Here is a 27,019-nt window from a genome sequence, read left to right as displayed (position 1 = left end):
GTAAACGGCATCCGTTCAAGCGGTGTTTCGCAGGCCTTTTAACTCTTCCGAACCAGATGTCGCCGCGCTTACGCTGCGTATATTCTGGACTAACAGGGCTAGGCCATCATCAATTTTCTCTTGATCATCCTACATGTATGCCGTAACCTCGGGCGTTCAAGAGGTGTTTGAGTTGGGACCAGTTTTCTATCTCAAATGTTACAATGGGTCGCTTTACGCAAGAGCTTATTTGCTGACAACTGTTTTGTATACAGGCATGTAAAAAGTGTGCGTGACTCTTCTGGACAACAAGCTACATACTTGGCAGCGCAAAAAAACGAGGACAAAAGCGAACGAGGAGACAAAACACAAGCGCAGACTATCAACTGAACTTTTATTTTCAGAAATGAAGCTTTATAGGCGAGATGAAACACAAAAACAACAAAAGTAAACGCCACAACCTGTGTACAAAGAAATCAATGACATTTCATTCCTGCGTGATAAGGAACACAACAGCAACAGGAAAAACAAAATCAATCGCATCAGGCCAACTCCCCGTACTGTCTACTTGCCCTCAAGAAACTGCGCAGAAAATGAACTTCCTTATCCTGCAGGCTGACAGACGGTGATGCGGCACACGCTTTTCTCTCTTTCTTAATGAACTAAGCTTCTATCAACTCCCGGCATACCTTATCCCTGTGCCTGAACAAGATACTTGTCCTGTCAAGGTGAGGAACGCAATCTTTGCAATCCCTGCAGTGCAAAGCGAGTTTGAGGACGCAGCACCTTTTAGTGATCTGCGCTGTTCCGCTAGACGCTCATTGATACATCGACCAGTCTGGTCGATGTAATTCTTACCACATGAAAGTGGAACGCGATACACAACACATGTGTCGCAATCTGTGAGCCTCTTTCTGGGGGCTATCGTGCAATTATTCACTGCGCGGTCACCACCATGCTCAATCTTTTTGCGCACCGCACTGCACACACCACCGAGTTTGTTCTTCGCGGTGAAAACAACTTTCACCCCGTACCTCGAAGACTGTTGAACATTACTTTGAATTTCTGTATGTTAATTTCTAGACCCAGCGTTCTGCTCTGCCTAACTTATTGATCATGACTTGAAGTTGAACAACTGAGTCACTCAGCACGGCAATGTAATCAGCGAATCGCAAGGTTGCTTAGGTATTTTCCATTAATTCTTATCCCCAACTGTTCCCAAATGAGACGGTGAATAGCATTTCCCAAATGAAACAGACGGTGAATAGCATTGTGAGATTGTGTCCTCTTGCCTGACGCCCTTCCTGATTGGAATTTTATTGCTGATTTTATGGAGGACTATGGTAGCGGTGCAGCTGCTATATATATCTTCCAGTATTTTGATATAAGGCTCTTCTACACCTTGAGTACGCAATGGCTGCATGACAGCTGAGGTTTCCACTTAGTCAAATGCTTTCTCGTAATTATTGAAAGATATATATAGGGGTTGTCTATATTCTGTGTATTTCTCTATCACCTGATTCATAGTGTGAATATCGTCTATCTTTGAGTATCCTTTACGAATGACTGCGGGATCATTTGGTTGATTGAACTGTAAGGTTCTCTTGACTCTTTTTTACGATTACCTTAGTAAAAACCTTGTAGGTAACGGCCAGTAAGCTAATCGGCTTGTTCTTTTTAAAGTCCTTGACGTCTCCTTTCTTGTCAATAGCGTCCTTCCAAGCTGCTGGTACGCCCGGAGTCAGAAGGCATTACTTATACAAACTGGTTAATTTTTCTAGCACAGCCTTCATTGCGTCCTACAAGAAATCTGGTGTTACCTGAACCTCTTCAACTGCTTTTCCTCTTTCCATTGCTCCTAAGGCTTTCTTTACTTCCTCCCTCGTTACTGGCGGGATGTACCATTGATGTGCACTACTGTCTGTGTCGTTAACGTTCGGATTACTTTGACTACTGTGTAGATTTGTGCAGAACTCTTCGGCTCCTTTAACTACCTTATTCATATTGCTAAGGATATTTCCCTCTTTGTTTCTTTGCGCATACATCTGGTTTTTACCTATGCCAAGTTTTTTTTCTTCACTGCTTTCAGGATATACCTCCTTTTTTAAGAGCATGGTCATTTTCTGCATGTTAATCTTCCTTATGTCGGCTACTTTGCGCTTATTTATAAATTTGATAGCTCTGACAGTTCTTTTCTGCCTCTAAGGTTAGGCGCTTTCATGCTCTGGCGTTTCTGCATCCTGTCGAACCATCCTACCGTCTACTTGTACTGCGCATTTCGTAATGAAAGCTGTAAGATTATCATTCATTGTTTGAACATTAAGATCCTCTTCCTCATAGCCAATATCTCTTCTGCAGCGAAACGCTGAATTCCTCTACTTTCCCTCTTACCGCTAATTAGTTAATGGGCTTCCGCTTTAGTAATTTCTTCCGTGGCCTCTTGAGGTCTAAGCTAATTCGAGACCTAACTATTCTGTGGTCTCTACAGCGCACCTTTCTGAGGACCTCCGCATCCTGCACGATACCAAGGTGAGCGCACAGTATGAAGTCTATTGCATTTTCACTCTCACCACTCGGGCTCTTCCACGTCCAATTCCTGTTCTCTCGTTTCCGGAAGAAGGTATTCATGATCCGTGAATCATTTCTCGCTGTGATCTCTAATAACTCCCCCTGCTATTCTTGGAGCCCATGCCATAGACGCCTACCGCCTGGTCTCCGGCCATCTTCATGCCTATATTCGCATTGAAGTCGCAGACTAGTACAGTGTTCTCATTTTACTTTGTTCATTGTCATTTCCATGTCTTCATAGGTGCTTTCAAAATTCTGGTCATCATGGCTAGATAGAGGTGCGTAGGCCTGCACCACCTTCAACTTGTACCTCTCAGTAAGCCTACGTGTCAGCCAGTAAGTTTTCTACCTCATTATTTCGTATTGAGCCCCGTGAACTTCGCTTTTAATCTTGCACTCATCATATGCAGGGCGGGTTTGCCATCGTGTTTTAAACAATCTGTAGACGAGTACAATGGCTGTGCAGCCACTAAGACCTTCCAGGCATATATAATACGGCTTCTTCTAGACCGGATGTTAATAATCAGTTTAACTATTTCATATTGAAAACACTATTTTGAGTCGTTTTATATTCTGCTCCTTTCTTTACAACCAAATTTACTGCATGAATATAGCTTATAACTTTTCAAAATCGTTATAGGCTGTTCCTTTTGTTCATTTTACTTGGACGTTGTTTTGTTTCGATCAATTCTTACCTTCGTAATTACCTTGCATGCAAAGATTAGAAAGATAAAAAGCCTGAGATTTATTTTTATGTATCTGACAATAGGCTTCTTCTGCATGCTTCATTCTATTGTTCTACGTTTCTCAGGGTCTTCAGCTCAAATTTTTCCCCGGCGGTAACATCAGGCAGTCGAGGAGGACATAAGAAGAACCCTCTTAAATAAGCATCGGCTTGGTGCTTGAAGCGGAAAGAAACCAGTCAAAATAAACGCGTCAAGTGCAGGCACTAGCACACGTTAGCGCCTGTAGTAGCTTTATACGTTTGACGTATGCCATTTCTGGACCCACCAGGCGCTGCTGAGATGCTGTCTCTGCGTTGGGTATGGCTTCATGGTAGAGTTCTCCATGTCGATGAAGGATCTTGTACGTGCCAAAGTAGCGACACAGAATTTTTCCACTTTGTCCGCGATGGCGAATAGGCCTCCAATCCATGCACTGTTTCATGGCTTGTATTCTGCATAGCACCTATGCAGGTTGTAGTGTCGGGCGTCGGTGCGCTGCTGGCCTTTGATCCGTAGTCGGGCAAGCCGTCAGGCTTCTGCGCTCTAATGGTAGGCAGGGACGTCGATGTTGTGTTCGTCACGCTCGTTTGGCAGCATGGCGTCGAGCGAGGTCGTAGACTTCCTCCCGTGGACTAGCCCGAACGGTGTCATCTGGTCGATCTCTTGAACAGATGTGTTTTACACATAGCAACGTTGGAAAGAATGGCACCCCAGGTCTTGTGTTCAGCGTTGACAAACTTGGCGAGCATGTCGGCGGTCGCTGTGTTGACGCACTCCGTTAGTTCGTTAATTGGCGGGTCGTCTTCCGATGACTCCTTTCTTTATATTGCGGAATTGCTAGGATAAACTCGGCAGTATTTCAAACCAGCCATGTTAACCTTGAGGCACCATGGCGAAGGAGATGTTTTCAACGAAGAACTTACCAACTTCTGCCACGCTACCAGGAGACAGAGTTTTTTCGTCGCCATAGCATATCAAGCAGTCGGTCTATACTATTGTTACATAGTGGCCAGCCGAACAATGAGGCGAGTGAACGACGGACAACAATTATTTAATGGACTCCGGCCTAGTGCGAGCGCTCCGTCCCGCGCCATTGCCAGCTTCGTCGTCTTCGTCACACTATTATTAACTTTTTTTACTGTCCACAACGTTCGGATGTCGACATCGAGATGGCCAGAGTAGTTCCATACCGGTCTTCGAAAGGCCTCAGTGGTGGTATAACTCACAGCAGAAATCCTGCCAGTCTCATTGGCGGCGTTTCTGCGAGTTAAACATTCACGAAGCTCGTGAAGAAGCGTACGACGACAGAGGGAAGATGGGGCCAGTAAAGCCTGTCTTGAATTCGGCGGAATATAGGAGTAAAGCCGAGGTGGACGGCTAATGGTTCATTGTACGAAGCTTGTAGAAATTCCTCCACAACTTTTGCAGGAATGACAAGAAGGTGGGCAGTCTTGTTAGGTGCGAAGCTTTTTTTCGTGAGGGTGTTGTTCTGATGTCAAAACGAGAATAATCCTACGTCTGGATGCTTAGGGGAGTGAAAGATTCTTGCCTTGATGTTGCGCTAAATGGCCAACGCTTATCGGTCCGAAAAAGACGTCCTCATCTTCTTCCGGTATCGTGTACAGGAGTTCCTGGCAGGCAGTCTGCATTGTTGTCCTTGCGTCCAGACTTCTAAGCCACGTTGATGGGGAACTCGCCGAGGTGTAAGCTGCCATGATCGAGGCTGCCCGAAAGGTCTTTAAGGCTGGTATGCGATCGCAAAGTGTGGCGGGCGCTTTCCACTTTGAAAGGATTGCCATTCAGTATCCGGAAGGAATGTTGAAGTGGCCAAAATTATAGCACTCCTTCTCGGCTGTCGAATAGTTGGCCTCGGCCTTCGGCAGAGAGCGGCTTGCGAAGGCGTTCGAGTGCTTGCCCACGACGTAGTCCATTACCTCAAAAAAAGTTACACTCTTCACACCCGCACGTCCAGCTGCGCTGAGAGGGACATAAGGCTTGCATGGTCAGTTAGTTGATGCGTCACAACGTCAAAAAAGCTCGTGTGTCAAGGAAAGCATATAAGTTAGCGCTCCACCTACCGCAGGCAATCTCAACGGAGAAACTCCTAGCCCTGGGTTTGCATAACACCTTTGAAGAGCTGAGAGAAGCCCAACTTGCGGCGCAGCTACAAAGGCTAAAACAAACCAAAGCTGGGATAGCGCTCCTAAATAGGAGTGGCTACGAAGGTGCGCTGCAAGAAACAAGAACAGAGCGGATACATGACGAATATCGCAACACAATCCGGATAGCCCCGATACCGAAAAACATGGATCCAAACCTGCATAAAGGACGCAGGGAAGCTAGGGCAAAATACGTTCAACAAGTCCTAGCCGAAAAAGAAAATACACTGTACACAGACGCGGCTGCGTACCCGAGAGATTCTCGAGAAATCAGAAACAGAATTGTAGCAACGGCAATAAACTCTGCACACGGGGAAATAGCCAGCGCATCATTCATGGACTGTGCGGCCGAGGAAGCCGAAGAAGCTGCCATCGCCCTGACGGCGGCGGAGGGCTACCTTATCCGAAGGTCTCTAACAATATTAACAGACTCGCAAGCAGCATGCCGAAATTACATGAATGGCAAAATAGGACGGAAAGTTCTACATATCCTTAAATCGGCCAAAATGCCGCAAACCGAGGAACAACAACTGCAACACGTAACCATGTGGGTACCAGGACACACCGGGATCGCCGGGAACGTAGAGGCAGATAGGATTGCTCGAAAGCACACAAACCGAGCCTCCACTCAAACTGACCTCGACAACCCAGCAGCAGACCCGGTACCCCTGAGCTACTCAGACATTCTAAACTATCACAGGGGAACGCGACTCAAATATCCGCCACCCCATAACAGCCTACACCAACAAGATGCAGTAGGCTGGAGGCTGCTGCAAACGGGGACTTTCCCCAATCTAAATACCTTAAGTAAAATCTACCCCACGCAATACAGCAGCAAATGTCCGTGGTGTGGAGAAAAACCCACGTTAATGCACATAACGTGGGTGTGTCAGAAAAACAAGGATCTAGCTGCAATAAACAAAAACCCGAGTGCGGAACAGTGTGAGGGGATGCTCTCCAGCGAGGACCCGGCCGTCCAGCGCGGATTGGTGCTGAGAGCCTACCTGGCGGCATACCTCAGTGGAGCCCTGGACCAGGGGCCCCAACCCTGTTAAAGACGGGCTGCAATAACTCATCGGAAGATGAAGAAGACAGCCCGCGACCGCTAATAACACATTTTAATATCAAATATAAAGTTTTTCCTCCTCCTCGTGGTGTGTCATTGTGTCAATGGCTTTAGAACTTGAAGCAGGGCGTGCTATCATGTGCAGAGCACAGCAGGACTTATAGTAGCATTATTATAGAACAATTATTATAGAAGCATTTAAGTTATCTTGATACTATATAACAAACAGAGGAGTCGTGTCATGTGCAGCTATATTCAAATTATCTGTTATCAAAGGCCGCTGGTGTACCGCAACAGCATGAGCATGCTCGACAATGTTTATGGCATGTATTTTTGGGGAACCGTTGAAATTCAGTGCACTTTATTTTATAGAGCAGCTCATTAGTATCCCGCTGAGCACAGCCACGATGGCTGTGTTTAAGAAAGCCTGCGGCACGAACAAGAAGCAAGGAAACAAAGAAAGGAACGTGGAACCACAAAGACGCACGCTGACTACTGACTGATTTCATCAGATTAAACCTCCCAGTAAACCGTTAATGCGCCGCTTTGTACACACCTGAGTGCAGTGCATAGTAAAAGCCTTTTGTGAGAACGTCCTACACCTAGCACTGAATTCCTTGTTGCATATGTATCTAGAGTTATACTGCAACTGTAGTGTATTTTATGTCATGTAGTCATGAATGACCTCTCAAAAACGTTAATTTGGCCGCCTGTGCAGCAACGTTACCATAAAGACTGATTACGCTATCACATTTTAAGACTATCTCTAAAAAGTGCAGCTTCGGAAAAGGTTTTGTTGAATCACAAGTCTTGAAGTTACCTATCCGACAAATGCCTCTTATTTATGGCAATCGGCTGCATTTCACAACTATTTGCGCATGTGCACAAGTTGTGGTGCTCAATTTTAGCATATGCACAAATGTGTACAAGTGTCTTGATGGCCGTCAACTGCATTCTTCCCGCCTGTAGGCACCAAGCCGCACTCAGCAGTTAGTGTGTTTAGTTGCAAGACATTACCCTTTTTTTTAGAGTATTTTGTCGCCTGATTTTTCTTTTCAAAAAATCGAGGTGTAGCACACAGATATTCCCAAAATCCATTTTACACGGCAGCGGGAGCCATCCCGCAAGTTTACCCTTGATAAAAAGAACGCAAATGAACGGAACGTGACTGTTACTAGACATATTACGCTTCAGTGACCTTTCAACATGAGTGAAGAAGTGAAGGAACAAATGTGTTAAGGCAATGCTGTCGCATGACAGAAAAATTAGGGGAACTTAACTATCATTACCTGCGACAATGTGATAGCCTAGAGCATCCGTGCGGAGGTTACCGTACTTCCAATGTACTACACGATACATAAAGGCAAAGCTCATATATGGGCGCCCTCTCCACTTCAATTTTTCACAGCGCCACGGCCCTGCTCCTGGCTCCATGCCAGCGCCCCTGGTACGTCCACACATGGCCAAGCTCAGCTGTCAACTGCCGCCTTGCCCTCTGTGAGCCTACTCTTATCACGTGGTGCATGACGTCACGCCCCTCTCAGCCAAGGGCAATTCATTGACGGAAAACTGTCACCGCACTTTTTTGCAGATGAGACTTTTATTGCTATAGCAATGAGACAATGCTGAAGGAATGGGAACCGCCACTTCTATCCAGTTCATCGACGGGAAGCCAAGTTTGCGTGAGCCTGGCGCTGCTGCATGTAACCGTAGACTTTAATTTTTTTTAACTTGACTTTAATCGTTTTTTTTTTTGGGGGGGGGGGGGGGGATAAAGCCTGCCTTATGAAAAAATTTAAGTGGTCTCTCACCTGTTTCCTCGCCAGTAGCATACGCAGTATAATTACAGATAATGGTCTAATGACTCTATTTACAGTTAATCATTTACTTAAGGTCTGTTGTGCCCTCGTTATAATCAACCTTAGACAATTCGCGCAAAGGGCGACACAAACAAAATTAAATCGGAAAAATAGAGCTGTTATACGCGCATTGTACTCGCCCTTCTCACAAATCTGTAAGCACCAAGGCGCCTTTTGCAGTCAACACAATTTCCGAGAGCGCTCAAGTGGCGCGCTCTATTATGCGCATGCATATTAGCTTAAAACAACAAAGACAACAAACTGGAGGACAAGACGGTCCTATTAGGCCTTCATTATGCCTTCTATTATAGATTTCTGACAATTTCGCTGCCTGTCAGGGCCGATACAGCATTCAAATACAAGAGGAGTTAAATACGATCCATGAAAATGCACATGCAAGTTATGGTCAAGTCTAGAGCCCTAGGTAAGCCACTCGTGAATGACCGCCATTCCAAAGCTCTAGACAGGTGTTTCGACTACTGTACACAATTTTTTACATACCCGTAGAACATAAGTAGTAGAGATATCATATAATAAAAGAACCTTTATACCTTTCTTTAGACCTATCATCAACCAACTGTGCGGAAAATCAAAATATTCCATGAAATGCTACGCCGCGCCTCACAAGGTTAAATAGCCGTCATGCACAACCACGTGAATCAAACATTTAACTTTCTGTTTCTTTTTACGCAGTAATCCACACGCCCTCCCCCCAAAAAATGCATTGAAAGCCCATCAGGACCGCAAGTGAAAATTGTTACGTTTGATGCGTAGGCAGCAAATCGTCGTAGTCAGGCGCTCGGTGTCCATGCACTCCACTTGCGGAAAAGATGGAAGAATTTCGCTTATATGCCGTTTTCACCATACGTAATCTTCCTCGAAATTCAACGTACGTGCTGCGTGTTGCCAGAATAACTGAGTTTTAGCTGTCACGTCGTGGTAATCAATGGCTTGCCACTGCGCACTCTAACGGAGAGAGAGCATCGCTTTGCAAACCGGCGCAGCCTACTTTGACACAGCAAGGAGCGGGAAAACTTTAACCAAAGGACAAGATCCAGTACTCTCGACGTCTCTCTAATCACCTGTGGTATTTAATACTATGAAGCAGGCAATGTTAGGGACATTAAGGGCTCGTTATGACGTTCATTTGACAGTTGGTTTCTTTCAAATTGAATGTTATAGTCACAACCGCTTGTCTACATTGAGATCATGGAGCTCGTGATCAGTACATAACCATTTGGTCGAGTTGGCGCGAAAGGACTGATGATGATCCCCATCACCAGCCTGACTACGTCCACTGCAGGGCAAAGGCCTCTCCCATGTTTCTCCAATTAATCGTGTCATCTGGTAGCTGCGGCCACCGTATCCCCACAAACTTGAATTGAATTGAGTTGATTTCCCCAGTGTCACTTGGGGAGGGCCGAGGATAAAAGCTGCGAGAACAGTTTGACGAATCCATCGACCCCTACAGAGCGAAGCAGCAGACAGCAATGCAGGAAAATCATACAAGATCGAAACAAGTCAGTAACCCCTACAGTTTGGGGAAGTAAAAAAATATATACAACATGAAGAGAGATATGTACACACACAAAAAAAATCAGTGACGGAGCAGTTTCAATATAATTACAGGAGGGAGATGAGTTTTAAAAGTGATTTGCGCGAAATGTCAGCAGTGTTCATCTCAGCAGCATTTGGTATGTACTAAGTACGTGGCAATGTGTGCTTAATACGTTGTATATTGTGTAGCGTATGTATTGCGACATGTTTCGACATACTAGTGTTCAGGGTGTCTGTTGTGAAGTTTGCAACTGTTAATACGCTGGTCTGCCAAGTGGCGGAGATGGTATTTTTAACTACGTCAGTTCTGCAGGCGTTAATCAGTCGTAAGTTGTAAAGGTCAGATATTTTTACTATATCATACTGATCGAAAAGCTCTACTGTTGGGGCGAAGAAAATCTGGTTATAGTATTGCACGTAAAAGTTTTTTCCCAACCAGGTAAATCTTGTGCTTATTAATTGCAGTGGCAGTTCCCCACACAAGCTGGCAGTAATACAAATGTGCTAAAAACATAGACTGATACAACAGGAGTTTTACATTACATGGGAATAGACGTCTATGCAGCTTTATAATGCATGTGATACGAGAAGGCCAAGTTATTACTGCGGTTACATGGTCATACCAGCTCAACTGACTACTAAAATGGACACCAAACACAGGCATGCTGTCTACACCAATTCGTTCTGAGCCGAGATGTAGATCAGGTACAGAGGCAAGAACTTTATTTTCGGGACGAAAAAACAGAGCTTTTGTTTTAGTCACATTAACTTTAAGATAATTCGTAAGTGACCAGTTTTTCAAGCCTTTTAAAACCCAATTGCATTGTTAATTATGTCCAGACCACTCTTAGATGAAAACAGCAGTTGCGCAATCTGCATACATAATACGGTGTTTAACAATGTCATTAACATAAAGATTAAAAATAAGGGGGCCAAGGATTCTGTCTTGGGGAATGCCCGCTGTAATTGGTCTGACTGATGACTTCTGGGTATTTATGTTAACATACTGCCAGCGGTATAAGAGGTAGAAAGCTAGCAGTGAGAGTACTATGCCCGTCTGAAGTTTAAACAAAAGCCATGCATGGCCAATATAGTCAAAACCTTGAGACAAGTCAACAAATATGTCCAAGACTAGCTACTTCTCTTCCAAAGCTTGAAAAATATAGTCTTTTAGGTGAAGTAGCGCAGTCTCAGATTACTTAGTCTTAGTGACACAAAATTGAGCTTCGGATAGTAGATAGCATACTGTGTCTTAGAAGCGAGTCATTCTCGTGTGAATTAAATTTTCCAGAAACTTAGAAAATACGAGCAACTAGGCAGCTAGCTTGCAGCTTTTTATACATTTTTGTCGCCTTTTTGAACAATGCAGATTCTTTGGCTCCTTGCATGCGTAGGGGGAATATTCCAGACACAAGGCGCAAATTAAGTGTTTGAGAAAGCACTGGAGCCAATATAAATAACACGTACTTCACTGGTCTAACTGTAAATCATTTCCAACATGCCTCTTACTATTGTTCATATTGCCGCGAATATTTGCAGTGTTTGTTCGTTTTTCAAATCTGCCGCCACACCACTTTATCGCTTTGTCTGCGACGCAAGACGCGACTACATTTACATCGATTGATCGCAGCAAGGCAGAGCTAATTCCACGTTGTTCCGGAATGTTCTAGTAACTTTGCGCTCATTATCTCGAAAGTTCGCTATCAGCTTTAAATTGAGCACGGCCGACAGCGGCGGGCATTCTGTTCGACGACCGCCGAGCACGCTTGTCGCTTCGTCGCCGCCAAGTGGTTCAGTCCATTTTGGGTGCAAGTCAGCCCAATAAACAGTTTTCTTTTAGAAGACCCTTTCGTCCGTCTTCATCGCTGCTTCGACTGCCGTCACCACTACATGACATCTGGTGGAGGTGCGGGATTCCTTCCATGTTCCGGACGCCCCCTACAAGTCGTGAAGCCAGCCCTCAGCGATTCGCACCCGAGGACGAGCCAGCAGCTCAGCGAGCCAGCCAACGTCTCCACGGAGAGGAGCCTGAGTTCGGGAAACTGCCGGACCGCACCAGACAGCGAAAAGACGCTGCTACGAGCACCGCAACCTCGCCGAAGATGTCGGCACCGATCATACTACAGCAGCCGCGGGTGCCGCCAACTTTCAATGGATTACTAGGCGAAGACCCTGAAGGATGGTTGGATCAATTTGAGCGCGTGGCGTCATTCAACGAGTGGGATGATGCGGCAAAAATTGAATACGTGTTCTTCTCACTGGATGGCTCCGCACGCACGTGGTACGAAAACTACGAGTCGTCCCTTACGACATGGGAGCTATTCAAGAGAGAACTATTGAAGTTATACACCAGTGTCGTGAGGCAAGAAAGAGCCGAACGACTCCTGGAGTCCAGGATCCAGCTTCCGAATGAGCCCGTCCGCGATTACGTCGGGGAGATGAAGCGCCTATTTCGCCGCGCCGGCCCCGGCATGACCGAGGAAAAGAAAGTTCAGTTTTTAAGGCGCGGCGTAAAATAACAACTCTTTGGCAGCCTCGTCCGCCAGCCGCCAACAACAGTCGAGGAATTCATGCAAGAAGCCTGCACGATTGAGAAGACCCTCGAAGTCCGAGCTCGGCAGTACAATCGCCCTTCCTCTGCCTGTGCAATCCGTTCGGATACCCCGGCCACCACCAGCGACCGCTTGCGAGAAGTTATGCGCGAAATTATGCGCGAAATCGTCCGAGAGGAGCTATGCCGATTACTGCCATCTTCCCCACAGCCACCAGCAGCGACTCTGATGGACGTGGTACGGGAAGAAGTGCAACAGGCACTTGGCACCCCGACGGCCACAGAACCCCAGGCCATGACCTACGCCGCTGCAGTAATAACTGCCCAGCCCCAACGACAACCCCCACGTCCTCCCCGAGATGAGCCACTTGTTCCACAACGCCGCCTCCCAGCCCCCGCCCGCCCAGCCTATGACCGACGCTCAAGCCCCAGGAAATGCAACGCCTGGAGGACTTCCGATAACCGTCCGTTGTGCTTCCATTGCGGTGGGGCCGGCCATATTATTCGTCACTCCCCGTACGGACGTATCGGGCTTCGGGGATTTACCGTTGACGCCCCACGACCAGGCTTCGGCAAACGCAAACGCCCGCAGGAAATCTAGTACCTGTGTAGAGAGGAGTACACGCCGGACCGCCTTTCGCGCTCACCATAGCCGTCAACCTCGCGCTTTGCGTCGCCACGCCGCAGCTACGCAGCCGCGGTACGAGGAAGGTCTCCCGGAGGTGAGGTTGCTCAAGAGCGAAACGCCGAAGATCCTCCACCGACCACGCCCCACGAAGACGCTGCACCCGCGACGCCGCATGAAGAACCGGCACACGCTGCACCGACGCCGCACACAATGAGAACCCCGACCACGATGCAGGCCGCCTTGAAAACGACGCCGCCACCCAGAAGAGCTTCGACCACACGCCCCACCCGCGACTCGCATACGCGACGAAGCCGTGACCCGACGCCGAAAGCGACATGCAATGCAAGAGCCAGGACCTCCGACTTAGACGTGACTGTCCACGGCCGGAAAGTTACCGCTCTAGTCGACACAGGAGCCGATTACTCGGTGATGAATGGAACATTCGCTGCGCAGCTGAGAAAAGTCACAACGGATTGGGACAGCCCACAAATGCGCACCGCAGGGGGCCACCTCATTACGCCATCAGGACGATGCACAGCGCGAGTGACTGTCAAAGGACATACCTATCCTGCGACCTTTGTTGTGCTACCGCAATGCTCCCGCGAAGTGATCTTGGGTATGGATTTCCTTAATGAGCATCAGGCGATCATCGACCTGCGATCCAAGCTGATCACGCTTTCGACGGACGAAGCCATCGCTTCGATGAAAACTCGGGAACATCAAGTTGACCTGAGTGTCCTGGAGGAAGAAGTGAGCGTCCCACCCCGATCAAGCGTTATCCTGACCGTAGGCGCCACGAAAGCCATTAACGCTGAAGCCATCTTCGAGGGCAACATGCTGTTGCTCCTAGACCGAGGAATCAGCATCGCAAGAGGCATCGCACTTTTGCGCAATGGCCAGGCCGAAGTACTGCTGACTAACTTCAGCGAAGAATACCGACATATTAACAGAGGAACGACGATTGCTTTCTTCGACGAAATATCCGACGTACGACACTCCTTTGCCCTCTCCGACCCCTCCGCAGAAGATTCGCCTGACCAAGGGAACTTGCCCACTTTCGACATTCACCCAGCCCTGCACCGGAACAGACAAGACCAGATCCGTAATCTGCTTCAAAGCTACAGTGAGTGTTTTTCGACATCGCCGAAGGTGCGACAGACGCCAATTGCCAAGCATCGCATTATAATGGACCAACACGTCCGACCTCTCCGTCAAAGCCCCTACCGTGGGTCACCGCGAGAACGACAAGCCATCCGGGACCAAGTGTAAGAAACTCTTCGCCACGTCATCCACACATCAAACAGCCCATGGGCGGCACCGGTTGTTCTAGTGAGAAAGACGGCGCACTTCGATTCTGCGTGGATCACCGCCGCTTGGACAACATAACAAAGAAGGACGTCTACCTCCTCCCCCGCATCGACGACACACTGGACCGCCTCTGCAACACCAAATATTTCTCATCGATGGGCCTCAAGAGTGGGTACTGGCAAATTGAGGTCGACGAAAAAGATCGCGAGAAGACAGCATTCATCACTCCGGATGGCCTGTTTGAGTTCAAGGTGATGCCATTTGGTCTCTGTTCCGCTCCAGCGACGTTTCAGCGTGTAATGGATACAGTGCTGGCAGGCCTGAAGTGGCAAATTTGTCTGGTATATTTAGATGACGTCGTTGTCTTCGCCTCGAATTTTGAAGAGCACCCCAAAAGACTTCGAACAGTACTAGACGTCATCAAGTCGTCTGGCCTAACCTTGAAGGCAGAGAAGTGCCACTTTGCCTTCGAAGAACTACTGTTTCTAGGCCACATCGTTAGCAAGGAGGGAGTACGCCCGGACCCGCAGAAAACCGCTGCTATTGAATAGTTTCCACCGCCGGCCGATAAGGAAGCAGTGCGCAGATTTCTCGGACTGTGTGCATATTACCGACGATTTGTGAAAAACGTTTCCCGCATCGCCGAGCCCCTGACCAACCTGACGAAAGCAGACGTGCCGTTTAAATGCGAAGCGCCGCAAGCAGAAGCCTTCAAGGAACTTCAACGTCGTTTACAGTCCCCACCGATCCTCGCGCATTTTGATGAAAACGCCGATACTGAAGTTCATACCGACGCAAGAAGCGTGGGCCTAGGGGCCGTTCTCGTTCAAAAAAGCGACGGTCTGGAAAAAGTTATCGCATACGCTAGCCGTTCTCTTTCCAAGGCCAAGGCTAACTATTCGACAACTGAGAAGGAGTGCCTTGCCATCATCTGGGCTACGTCAAAGTTCCGCCCCTACCTATACGGACGACCATTCAAGGTTATCAGCGATCACCACGCGCTGTGCTGGCTTGCCAATTTGAAGGGCCCCTCTGGCCGACTCGCTCGATGGAGTCTGCGTCTCCAGGAGTTTGACGTCACCGTCGTTTACAAGTCCGGACGCAAGCACTCTGACGCCGATTGCCTCTCACGAGCCCCTGTAGATACACGGCCGCCGGACGACGATGAGGACGCCTTCCTGGGACCCATCAGCCCCAGCTCGTTTGCCCAGCAGCAACGCTCGGACCCCGACCTAAAACGCCTCACCGAGTACCTGGAAGGCAAAGTTTCTTCACCTCCCGCTTCATTCAAGCGAGGACTGTCTTCCTTCTGTGTGCAGAATGAGGTCCTCGTGAAGAAGAACTTTGCAGCGAGCAAAACAGCCTACCTCCTTGTTGTACCTGCTTGTCTCCGCGAAGTAGTTCTACAGGCTTCACACGACGAGCCGACAGCTGGACATCTCGGGTTTACTCGCACCCTCCGCCGCATTCAAGACAAGTATTACTGGCCCCGACTGTCTGCCGATGTCGCACACTATGTGAAATCCTGCCGAGATTGTCAGCGACGAAAGACCCCTCCCACACGACGAGCAGGATTTCTGAACCCCATCGAACCTCCCTCAAGGCCCTTTCAGCAGATCGGCATGGACTTGCTTGGCCCTTTACCAACATCAACATCTGGAAATAAGTGGATCATCATAGCGACCGACTACCTGACCCGCTACGCCGAGGCGAAAGCCCTGCCGAACGGAACAGCAGCAGAAGTCGCCAAATTTTTCGTGGAATGCATTCTTCTTCGACACGGCGCTTCCGATGTGCTCATCACGGACAGAGGAACAGCATTCACGGCGGAACTAACGCAAGCCATCCTGCGTTACAGCCAAACCAGCCACCGGTGGACAACTGCATACCATCCGCAGACCAACGGACTGACCGAGCGCCTGAACAAAACCATCGCCGATATGCTCGCCATGTATGTCGATGCCGAACACAAAAACCTGGTATGTCATCCTGCCTTACGTCGCCTTCGCCTACAACACCGCAGTGCAGGAGACCACCCAGATGACGCCTTTTAGGCTCATCCATGGCAGGGAGGCCACGACAACGCTAGACGCCATGCTGCCCAACGTTACAGAAGAAGAGAACGTCGACGTTGCCGCCTACCTTCAACGCGCAGAAGCAGCTCGAAGGCTTGCCAGATTACTGATCAAAGATCAGCAGCTGTGCGACGCCAGACGCTACAACCTACGAAGACGCAACGCGGAATATAAGCCAGGAGACCAAGTCTGGGTGTGGACGCCCATTCGCCGCCGTGGATTGAGTGAAAAGCTTTTGCGCCGCTATTTCGACCCGTACAAGGTTCTTCGTCGGCTGGGTGAACTGGATTATGAAGTCATCCCTGACGCAATGACTGCATCCCAGCGACGCCGCGTACGACCAGAAGTTGTCCATGTAGTCCGTCTGAAGCCGTATTATGCGCGTAAAGGCCGCTGCATTTCCATGCTCTATTTTTGCAAGATCCGTTTTTTTTCCTTACTAGTCGCATTATTTGTTTTAATGCATCGGGTCGATGCTTCTTTGAGAGGGGAGTAATGCCGCGAATATTTGCATTGTTTTTTCGTTTTTCAAATCTGCCGCCACACCACTCTATCGCTTTGTTTGCGACGCAAGACGCGACTAGATTTATCTCGATTGATCGCAGCCAGGCAGAGCTGATTCTACGTTGTTCCGGAATGTTCTAGTAACTTTGCGCTTTTTATCTCGAAAGTTCGCTATCAGCTTTAAATTGAGCACGGCCGACAGCGGCGGGCATTCTGTTCGACGATCACCGAGCACGCTTGTCGCTTCGCCGCCGCCGAGTGATTCAGTCCATTTTGGGTGCAAGTCAGCCCAATAAACAGTTTTCTATTAGAAGACCCTTTCGTCCGTCTTCATCGCTGCTTAGACTGCCGTCACCACTACGTGACAATATTCATGAAAGCTGCCAATACCTCTAAAGTATTTGTGGGAATAACATACATGGAACTTGCACTAATAACAAGTGTAGAGTCATCAGCAGGCAGAAGTATATCTTCAACTTCTACAGCACTTCTACAATAACTTCAACAACACAGCACCTGTGTTGTACGTTCCTCTCTTCGTCCTGTGTTCGCGCTGTTTCCTTTCAACTTCTGTGCTCACTAATCATTCATTAAATAGCATTCAGATACTCTCGTGTACATGCCTGCATGCCTGAAGGTTTCTTTTGTGCCGCATACAGCTGAATCATTAACTGAATCCTCGTTGGTACCGCCTTTATCTTCTTTTATCCTCCACAACGTCTTACAAGATTTTAACGCTTTTAATTCCCCCTTTTTGGGCATGTTTTTAAAGCTTTCATTTTCTTCATGTTTTACGTATTTACTTGTATATTCTCCTCTCTATCCTTCATGGTTTTAACGCATTCCCCGCCCTTTTGGGTAATTTTCTATTGGTTCTGTTTTTGTTATTGTTACCTGACCACCTTTTCGCGGCTCTTTACACCGTCTTTTTGTCACTTATTTCTCTTCTGTTCCAGTCTTTTGCCATCTTGCGACGCGACCTCACTGATTGCCTCTTATCGATGCAGCAGCCCTGTTACCCACCCTCTCATGTCTTCTATTCAAGCGTCTTTCCACCAGAAGAAATTTCATTTGGGAGTTGGCGCTCATGTGTGTCGTTTCTTCGTGTGCCCGTGTTTCATAGCGCCGTTTCTTCCCTGAAATGCATTACCAACTAGCCCGGAACCTCGCTCTTCTGAGCAATTTTGATGTCATCCGTTCTTAACGGGCTTTTCTAGGCGAAATCTTTGCCAGCTGAACCCACTCTATTCATGCAAACTTCTTAATCTCATCTGCCCACCTAACTTTCTGCCGCCCCCTGCTACGCTTCCCTTCTCTTGGAATCCACTCCGTTACTCTTAAGGACTGCAGCGGTTATCTTGCCTTTCCATTACATGCTCTGCCCAAGCCCATTTCTTCCTCTTGATTTCGACTAGAATATCATTAACCTGCGTTTGTTCCCTCATCGACTCTGCCCGCTTCTGGTCTCTTAGCGTTACACCCATGATTTTTCTTTCCATAGCTCGCTGCGTTGTCCTTAACATGAGCTGAACCATTTTTGTTAGCCTCCACGTTTCTGCCCCGTAGGTGAGGTTAGTTAAAGCTGCTGTATACTTTTCTCCTGGGGGATACTCGTAAACTACACTTCATGATCTTAGAGACGCTGGCATATGTGCTCCACCCCATTCTTATTCTTCTAGTTATTTCTCTCTCATGATCCGCATAGCGGTCACTACCTGCCCTAAGTGACATATTCCGTTACCACTTCCAGCACCTCGCTACTAATTGTGAACTGCTCTTTCCTTGCTAGACTGTTGAACAGTACTTTGCTTTCTGCTTGTTAGTTTTTGACCCACCGTTCTGCTCTGCTCATCTAATTCATTGATCGTGCTTTGCAGCTCATCTACTGAGTGACTCAAAAAGGCAATGTCTTCAACGAATAGCAGATTATTTAGGTATTCTCTATTAACTCTTGTCCTTAAATTTTACCAATTCCGGCCTCGGAATACTTCATGTAGACAGGTGGTGAATAGCATTAGCGAGATCGTTTCTCCCTGCCTTACGCCCTTCCTTATTTTAACTTCCTTATTTGTGCAGTTGCTATAGACATCTTCCAGTGTTTTTACAGAAGGCTCCTCTACACACTGATTCCACAATCCCTGCATGACTGCCAATGTTTCCACTCAGTCAACTGCTTTCTCGTAATCAATAAAGGCTCTATATATGCTCTGGTTATATTCTATGAATTTCTCTATAACGGGATTTATAGTGTGAAAATGATCTATTGTGGAATATCTTTTGCAAAATCTTGCCTGATCATTTGGTTGATTCAAGTCTGAGGTTTCCCTCACTCTATTAGCGATTACATTAGCAAATACTTTGTAGGCAACAGTTATTAAGCCTAACGGCCAGTAATTTTCAAGTGCTTGGCGTCTCTTTACTTATGAATTAAAATAATGTTAGCGTTCTTCCAAGCTTCTGGTATGGTAGAGGTCATAAACCATTGCGTATACAAGCTGGCTAGTTTTTCTTGCACAATCTCTCCTCTGTCCTTCAACATATCTGCTGTTAATGATCCTCTCCAGCTGCTTCTCCGCTTCCATTGCTCCTAAGGCTTTCTTTACTTCCTCTTTCGTTACTGGCAGGATGACGCATTGCTGTGCGCTACTGTGTCTCTCATTAACGTTCTGATTACATTGGATACTGTACAGATTTTTGTAGAACTCTTCGGCTACTTTAACTATCTTATGCATATTGCTAATGACATTGCCCTCCTTGCCTCTTAAGGCAAACATCTGCTTTTTACCCATGCCTAGTTTTCTCTTCATTGCTTTTAGGCTACCTCCGTTCTTTAGAGCACGCTCGATTTTCTCTATGTTAAACTTCGTTATGTCGACTACCCTTGCCAATATTTATAAACTTCGATAGCTATGCTAGTTCTATCCTGTCTTTAAGGTTAGACGCCCTCATTCTTTGACGTTTCTTAATCATATCTTTCGTCTCCTGAGATAGCTTGCCGGTATCGAGTCGAACTATCCTACCGCCTAATTCTACGGCTCACTCCCTAATGATGGATGTGAGTTTATCGTTAATTGTTTAAACATTCAGATTGTCTTCCTCAGTTAAAGCCCAAATATGTGTTCCGTCGCGAAATCCCGAATTTCTCTACTTTCCCTCTTACCGTTAACTCATTAATTGCCTTCCGTCGCACGTTTCCGACGACGCACCTTCCGAGGACGTCCACATCCTGAACGATGCCAGGGTGAGTGCATAGTATGAAGTCAATTTCATTTTTAGTCTCACCATTGGGGATCTTGCAGGTTCACTTCCTGTTCCCTCCTTTGCGGAAGAAGGTATTCATGATCCGTAAATTAATTCTATCCGCGAACTCTACTAACAGCTCTCCCCTGCTATTCCTAGAACCTATTCTATAGTCGCCTACCGCCTGGTCGCCAGCTTGCTTCTTCCCCACTTTCGCATTGAAGTCGCCCATCAGTACCGTGTACTGTTATTTTACTTTGTTCATTGCCGATTCCACGTCTCTATAGAAGCTTTTAACGGTCTGGGCATCATGGCTGGATGTGGGCGCTAAGGGCTGTGCCACTTTCAGCTTGCCCTTCCTATTGAGCCTAATTACGACAGCTGCCACACTCTCGTTAATACTCTAGAACTCCTATATGTTGCCAGCTGTATTCTGACTGACGAGGAATCCCACACCTACTTCTCGTCTATCTGCTAATACAAGATAGCATAGTATGTGCCCACCTTTCAGTACTGTATACGCGTCACCTGTCCTAACTTCACTAAACCCTATGCTATCGCATTTAATACCCGCTAGTTCCTCGAACTGCACTGCTAGACTAGCCTCACTAGATAAGGTTCTAGAGTTATAGGTTCAGATTCCAATGGCGGCCTGTCAGGATCCAGAAATTCTTAGCACCCTCCGCAGCGTCACATGTTTGACGATCGCCTTGGTCAGTTTTTTCGCAGCTGCTGGGGACCGGGGCCGAGGGTTAATTGGTTCGTTCATTTAAGGTTGTGGCCAAGTACTACACCAGGGTGGCCAAATCCTGTTCTGGTTAAGGAGTGCGTTGTCGGTTCTTGTCATCGAGATCAGGCCGCACCCCATGCCTGGTTATGAAATTTCATCGACACGAGAAGTTTTTTTTAAAAAAAAACTCGTTGAATAATTGCGCAGCACCGTGATTCGAACCCCTGTCCTCTGGTACGCGACGCGTATGCTCTACTGGTGACATTTTTGAGTCAATTATAACGCGATAGCGTTAACTAGCTCATGCCGCAGGAAATTCGGCGTCGTGGCCGGCATCATTGACAGTGAGCGAAAAATACACTAAAAATCCGCAGAGAAGCAATCTAGGAGGCAGGTGTGCCATCTAGGTCTCGGAACCTTGTGGCGTCATCACAACTTGCCCACCGGATTGTGAGCAAACTACGCACCGTGGCAGGTGGCAGTTAAAGTAATGTTTGGTCGCGAGGGGCTGCTCAGAAAGAGCAACGTAGGTCGCACGAGCCCCACTGGTAATAGCACAAGCCATCGCAAGGCACTGACGCATCGCTTAACCGCTGCACCACTGCGCCATGAGAGGTATGAGGACTCCCTGGCATCTATGAATGTTAAGTGGAGAATGACTAATTCCGCATAAATAGACATTGATCCATTAAATATATCGCGTCTTACCCTTATGGCGAAGCTTAAGTGTCAACTAAATTTTTAGGCTCTGAAAGCTACTTTGTAAAGTGAGAACGTTGTACGTAGCCTCATAATCCATCCGGCTGAAATGCATTGTTAAAAATGCACAGCTCTGCACTGCGATATTTTCGGCTTTGACGCATAGGGCCATCCGTTAAAATATCACTACCCAAATTGTTACTGTACTGTTGCCAATGCTGACTCAAAGCTTTGTCTCATCGCTCAGCACTGTTGTTGTCGGGGAGACTTTCATCAATATGCAACAGACGGCAGTACATGCATCAATGAATAAACGATCCTGTCTGCATCTTACACTTAAAAAAAAAAGCTGATCTAGTTTCTATTGGTTCTGCATGCCTCGAGCGCAACCAATCGAAGGCAGCTGCATCATAAACCGTTACCATTTCATCTCATAAGACATGAGGCGGAGGATCAGCTGGTTGAAATGTACATTAGCTGTTCAGAAGTCAGCCACGTTGCTCAATTCTCCTAACGTGTTCGAGTTATATGCGTCTCTAAAATCTGCTAACCGTCCTATATAAATAGGAGCCTACCGTGCCACTGCACTGCTATTTTGAGGTGGGGAAGATCACACATCAACCCACCCTGACTGCAAAAGGAGCCGGGATACTTTTGAGTCTGTGTGCCGCCTTCCGGTCGTAATCAGCGAATGGCGTATCCAAGATAACCGAGGCTTGTCATGTTGCCAGCAGAAAACTGGAACGACTTCATATCTAAACTTGCTACTAAAGTAGTTCATTTATCCTATCTGAGTGTCATGCTCCCGGGAAGGTCCCAGAAGCATAGGCAACGTCATTTTTCTCGCAAGCTGCGTCCAACGCAGCAAAGCCGAGCAGTTTGTACTTCTAGGGCATTCCTTGTAAACAAATCACTCTCTCTCTCCTCCACCCCAACGACGGTTGCTGGAGAGGCATAAAAACTCTCACCTCGTACCGTACTCCCACGAGAATGCAGTCCAGGAACTGAAATGCGGAAACAAGTTTTCTTCACGTTTGCGCACGATTTTCACTCATTTTGAAAGAAAATAAAGAAATAATACTGCAATGTGCAATAAAAGATTTATAAATAGGATTAGCAGGTTAATTTCGGATAACACTTACAAATATTTCTTTTGGGCAGTCTATAAACTGTCAATGCACCTTTGTGAATAACGTTTATAAACAGTTACTAGGCAGTCTACAGATTTATGGCCATAAACGTTTAGCAGATTTTAATCTATAGACAGTCTGTAGACTACGAATAGACAAAAATATCTATAGGAAGACAAGAGAGTATGTGATAGGCTTGTACACCATTTTTTTATAATAGAAGGCAAAAATTTTACCTACATTTATGCGTTGTGTTACACGTATGTATCAATCCGCCATTGTAATGCAAAATTGACGCTGCACGCAAAGAATAACTAAATAAAGCCACGCTCATTCAAACAAGACTGGAGAGGAACGGACAAGTCTCGCGATACAAAACAGTAATCATCCCTAGCCTAAATACCCGCCCACTGTAGGACAAAGGGTCCTTCCATATCTCTCGAATACACCCCGTCCTGTGTCTGCAGCGGCCACGTTATGCCCGCAGCCTTTCTCAATCTCATGTGCCCACTTCCTCCCTCCCCGTGCTACGCTTCTTTTCTCTTGGAATCCATTCCGTTTTCATAAAAGACCATCGCTTATAAAAAACCGCAACAACGAAGACAAATGGTTTCATTACCCCCTCCCCCCCCCCCCCCCCCTCCCTCCCGGTTCCTACCCGTATGCTACCGGCGTACTCGCACACCGTCACGTTACGGACGCCCCACGAACCCTGTCGCACACAGTGGTCGCCACTTCGACAGCCCTTGGCACTGGCCGCTTCCATCGTGCGACGGCATCCGACATCACTCCCATGCCTCTGACCGAGGTCCCACCCCGCACCTCCACCAAACTGTAACGTCTGAAACGTTACAATTATTGACACGAGCACACAGATACAGGCAGCTGCTAGATGTAAGACACTAGCCCACCAAAATCAACACGCGCTTCTATGTCCTAGTCTTCGTCCCAGCTGACAGAGCCGTCGTCAACACGTCTGCAATAATATTATTATCAAATGCTTATCTCTTTTCACAACATCTGTTTCACGCCGCGAAACCTACTGTTCATCTCAAAATCCCTAACCTATGCAGGGCTCTGTTAACAGGCTACGGAAGAAAGAACACGTATTAAAAAAAAAACGCGGCCCAGCATTCGATGGTGTAGCACGCGGAATGCGCAGTCAAAAACAGCCAGAAAAACATATCACTAAAGTGAAAGCATTTCCAGCGGCTGCAACGAAAACAAAAGTGGAGGGGAGACCATAGCTCCGCTTAAGAGTATGCCGCAATAGCTTTAGTGGGTTGATGCCCACGTATGCAAAATTGGTCAAGTTTGCTCACAATCTTCTGCCGCAGATTGTGATGACGCCACAGGTTCCGTGACAAAGATGGCCTACCTGCCTCCTAGCTGTTGCTTCTCCGGGGAATTTTCGTGGAATTTTTGCTCACGCTCAATGACGATGACGCCGACTAAGACGTCGGATTTCTCGCGACACGAGGTTCCTAACGCTATCGTGTTGTAATTGAACCCCGAATTACCTGATTATGCTCAATCCGACTTCTGTGTGCTAGCGCGTTTGCCCTTGCTTAGCTTTGTTTAGCTTGAATATTCCAGTGGAACCCAAATGTTCTTACAGTCCCTCCTTGCTTTTTTCTCGCGATAAGCCACCTGAGCTGCTCGTTGCGATGCGAGTCGTCGCTCACTGAGTCCTCCAGTCTCTGAAGCCATTTGTAGACACCTCTCTACTGCACGTTCCTGCGGCGACTTTATCATTCGCCTCGACTTTTGGGCGTCGTCATACACACGCAACCGAGTTCCTCGCCCTTCTTCTGTTTCCGCATGCAGTTTCGCAAGGCTATCTGTCATCGCCGCTCTGCTTAGACTTGCCGCCTTGCTGTATCCGCTGGATCGGTTCACTCACGTTGGTGCTTCGTTCTTCTGCGTCGCTGTTTAGCTCGCCGTGCACGTCGTTTGGCTTCGAAGTTTGTCGAAGGACCGGCTTCATCCATTTACCGTTTGGTGCACTCAGCGTTCCCGAGGCGACCTCATCCTTCGCCTCTTCTTTGTGGCATGTGCATGTGCACATAACCGCGCTTATCGCTCTTCATGTTCACATCCTCTCTCCACTGAACTGCAGCTGGCGCGACGCCCTCCTCCCATTGGCTGCAGCTGGCGTGACGCTCCTCCGAGCTTACCTGAGCCTGTCAAGTTGTTTCGGGGCTTCACCCGCAGGTTTCAAGTGTGTTGGCACTAGGATTTCCGCTTAGCCGTTATCTGCACCTTTATTCTGTCCACCGGATTGTGGGCAACTTGCCCTAGGTGGCTCACCTGCTACATACATGCCCCCTTACGTGGCTAGGGTGCCACCTAAACCTTGTAGCATCATCACAACCTGCCCACCGGACTGTGAGCAAACTGCCTACCGTGGCAGATGGCAGTTAGATTAACGATTGGTTGCGAGACGTTGCTAGGCAAGAGCAACCTTGGTCTAACAAGCCCCACCAGAGGCAGCAACTGCCATCGCATGGCAGTGACGCATCGCCTAACCGCTGCACCATGGCTCCAGGAGTTCTATGAGGACTCGCAGGGATCTATTAATGTAAAGTAGATAATGGCCATTTCCGCAATATGAATATTAACCAACTATACCTCTCGCGTCATACTTTAAGGCGGAGCTTAATGTGTTTTACCACGCTAAATCATCCGTCATGTTTTAAGCTAGGGAGGCATCTAGTGCCAGCGCATTGAAAGAAATGGTTCACATCAGTTATTTCGTCAACAAGGTTTCAAGTACAATCATATAGGTAATATAGCCGACGATAGAACAAATTTCTCTTCCCAAGTTGATATCGCTAACACATTCAATTCCTTTTTTCGCCACCTTGTTCAAAATTGCTCAAAATCATTTTTCCCAAATCACCTGATGAAATAAGAAGTGTAATTATAAGCATCAAACTGTTCAGTGCAAGTCTTCGTAACATTGTTACAATCAAGGGTTTATAGAGTCCAGAACGGGCGAATGAAGCCAGTTGCGGCCGCTTGCCCAGTCCTACCACGAGACGCCTCTGCCTCCTTGTCTATATTTTCTACGTTGTCATCATAGCCCCTTCATGGGCATCACACTTCCTCCTAAGCAGCCAAAGCTCCCAGTGTGATTTTTAAACAGCGGACGCGAGTGGTAGGGCTCCAAATGGGCACTGTGAGGACGTGAAAGCGGCCAAAGCGGCGGGCTTCAGAAAGGTGACATAGCCGCGGTTATCAAGCGATCTTCATGAGGCTCTACAAAGCAGTCCGCTGTGTTGTATATGAAGTTGACTGTTCTTCTTATTCAAGGAGACTAAGCAAATCCTGGAATCGAAAGACTACCTGAATGAAGCCTAAAAGTGTCTAAGGTCCAGTGCAACTTTCTTGCTTGTTTTATTTCACGTTTTTTTTTTTGGCTGCTACGTACCCTGGTAGGCAAATACCAAACCAGTGCTGAATTTTGGACCCTGATAAGAAAACCTGCCTATACGATGAATACTCGGCAGTGCGCTAACTTAGTGACTCTTGACAGTAGAGCATCAGCTCGTTTTTTTTTCTTTCGTTTGAGGTGCCTTACCGGTTCCTTGGTGTTCTCTTGGATGGCGTCCTTACATTTATTATACCACATGCAGGACATCACGAGAAGCTGTAAAAGAAGTTTCAATACGACGCATTGACATTACAAAGGCCCGATCACACTTTTTAGCGAAATAGAACAGTGAACTAGACCTAAGGAAAGACAGAAAGACCATCTTAGCAACCTTCCTTCACGATTCATCTTATGTAGATCATCATCATCATCAGCCTGACTAGCCCACTGCCGGGCAAAAGCATCTCCCATGTTTCTCCAATTAACCCTGTCCTTTGCTAGCATACGGTCACCGTATCCCCGCAAACTTAATCTCATCCGCCCACCTCCCACCTAACTTTCTGCCACCCCTGCTACGCTTGCCTTCTCTTGGAATCCACTCCGCTACCGTTAAGGACAAGCGGTTATCTTGCCTTCGCATTACATACCATGACCAAGCCCATTTCTCCCTCGTGATTTCGACTAGTATGTCATTAACCGCGTTTATTCCCTCACCCACTTTGCCCACTTCTGGTCTTTAACGTTACACCTATCAGTTTTCTTTCCATAGCTCACTGCGTTCTCCTTAACTTAAGCTGAACCCTTCTCGATAACCTACACGTTTCTGCTCCATATGTGAATACCGGTAAGATACAGCTGTTGTATA

The 27,019-nt window shown here is 47.3% G+C and overlaps 1 protein-coding gene across 3 annotated transcripts in view; it reads right to left on the bottom strand.

Moving 5' to 3' along the window:
• Window positions 1–27,019, bottom strand: part of LOC144103928 (uncharacterized) — a 112,889-nt gene that overhangs the window by 21,367 nt on the left and 64,503 nt on the right. For 2 of the 3 annotated variants that reach the window (XM_077636646.1, XM_077636647.1), the window contains exons 3-4: window positions 26,362–26,430; window positions 22,617–22,652 (exon numbers count right to left, since the gene is read on the bottom strand). In XM_077636646.1, coding sequence (XP_077492772.1) covers window positions 22,617–22,652; window positions 26,362–26,430 — 105 coding nt within the window. The remainder of the gene's footprint in view (window positions 1–22,616; window positions 22,653–26,361; window positions 26,431–27,019) is intronic. The other variant, XM_077636648.1, reaches the window with a different exon arrangement.

Source organism: Amblyomma americanum, chromosome 9, assembly GCF_052857255.1.
Source record: "Amblyomma americanum isolate KBUSLIRL-KWMA chromosome 9, ASM5285725v1, whole genome shotgun sequence".
NCBI classification, from domain to species: domain Eukaryota; kingdom Metazoa; phylum Arthropoda; class Arachnida; order Ixodida; family Ixodidae; genus Amblyomma; species Amblyomma americanum.
The sequence above is the reverse complement of the archived record's forward strand: the minus strand, read 5'-3'. Positions and strand labels throughout refer to the sequence as shown.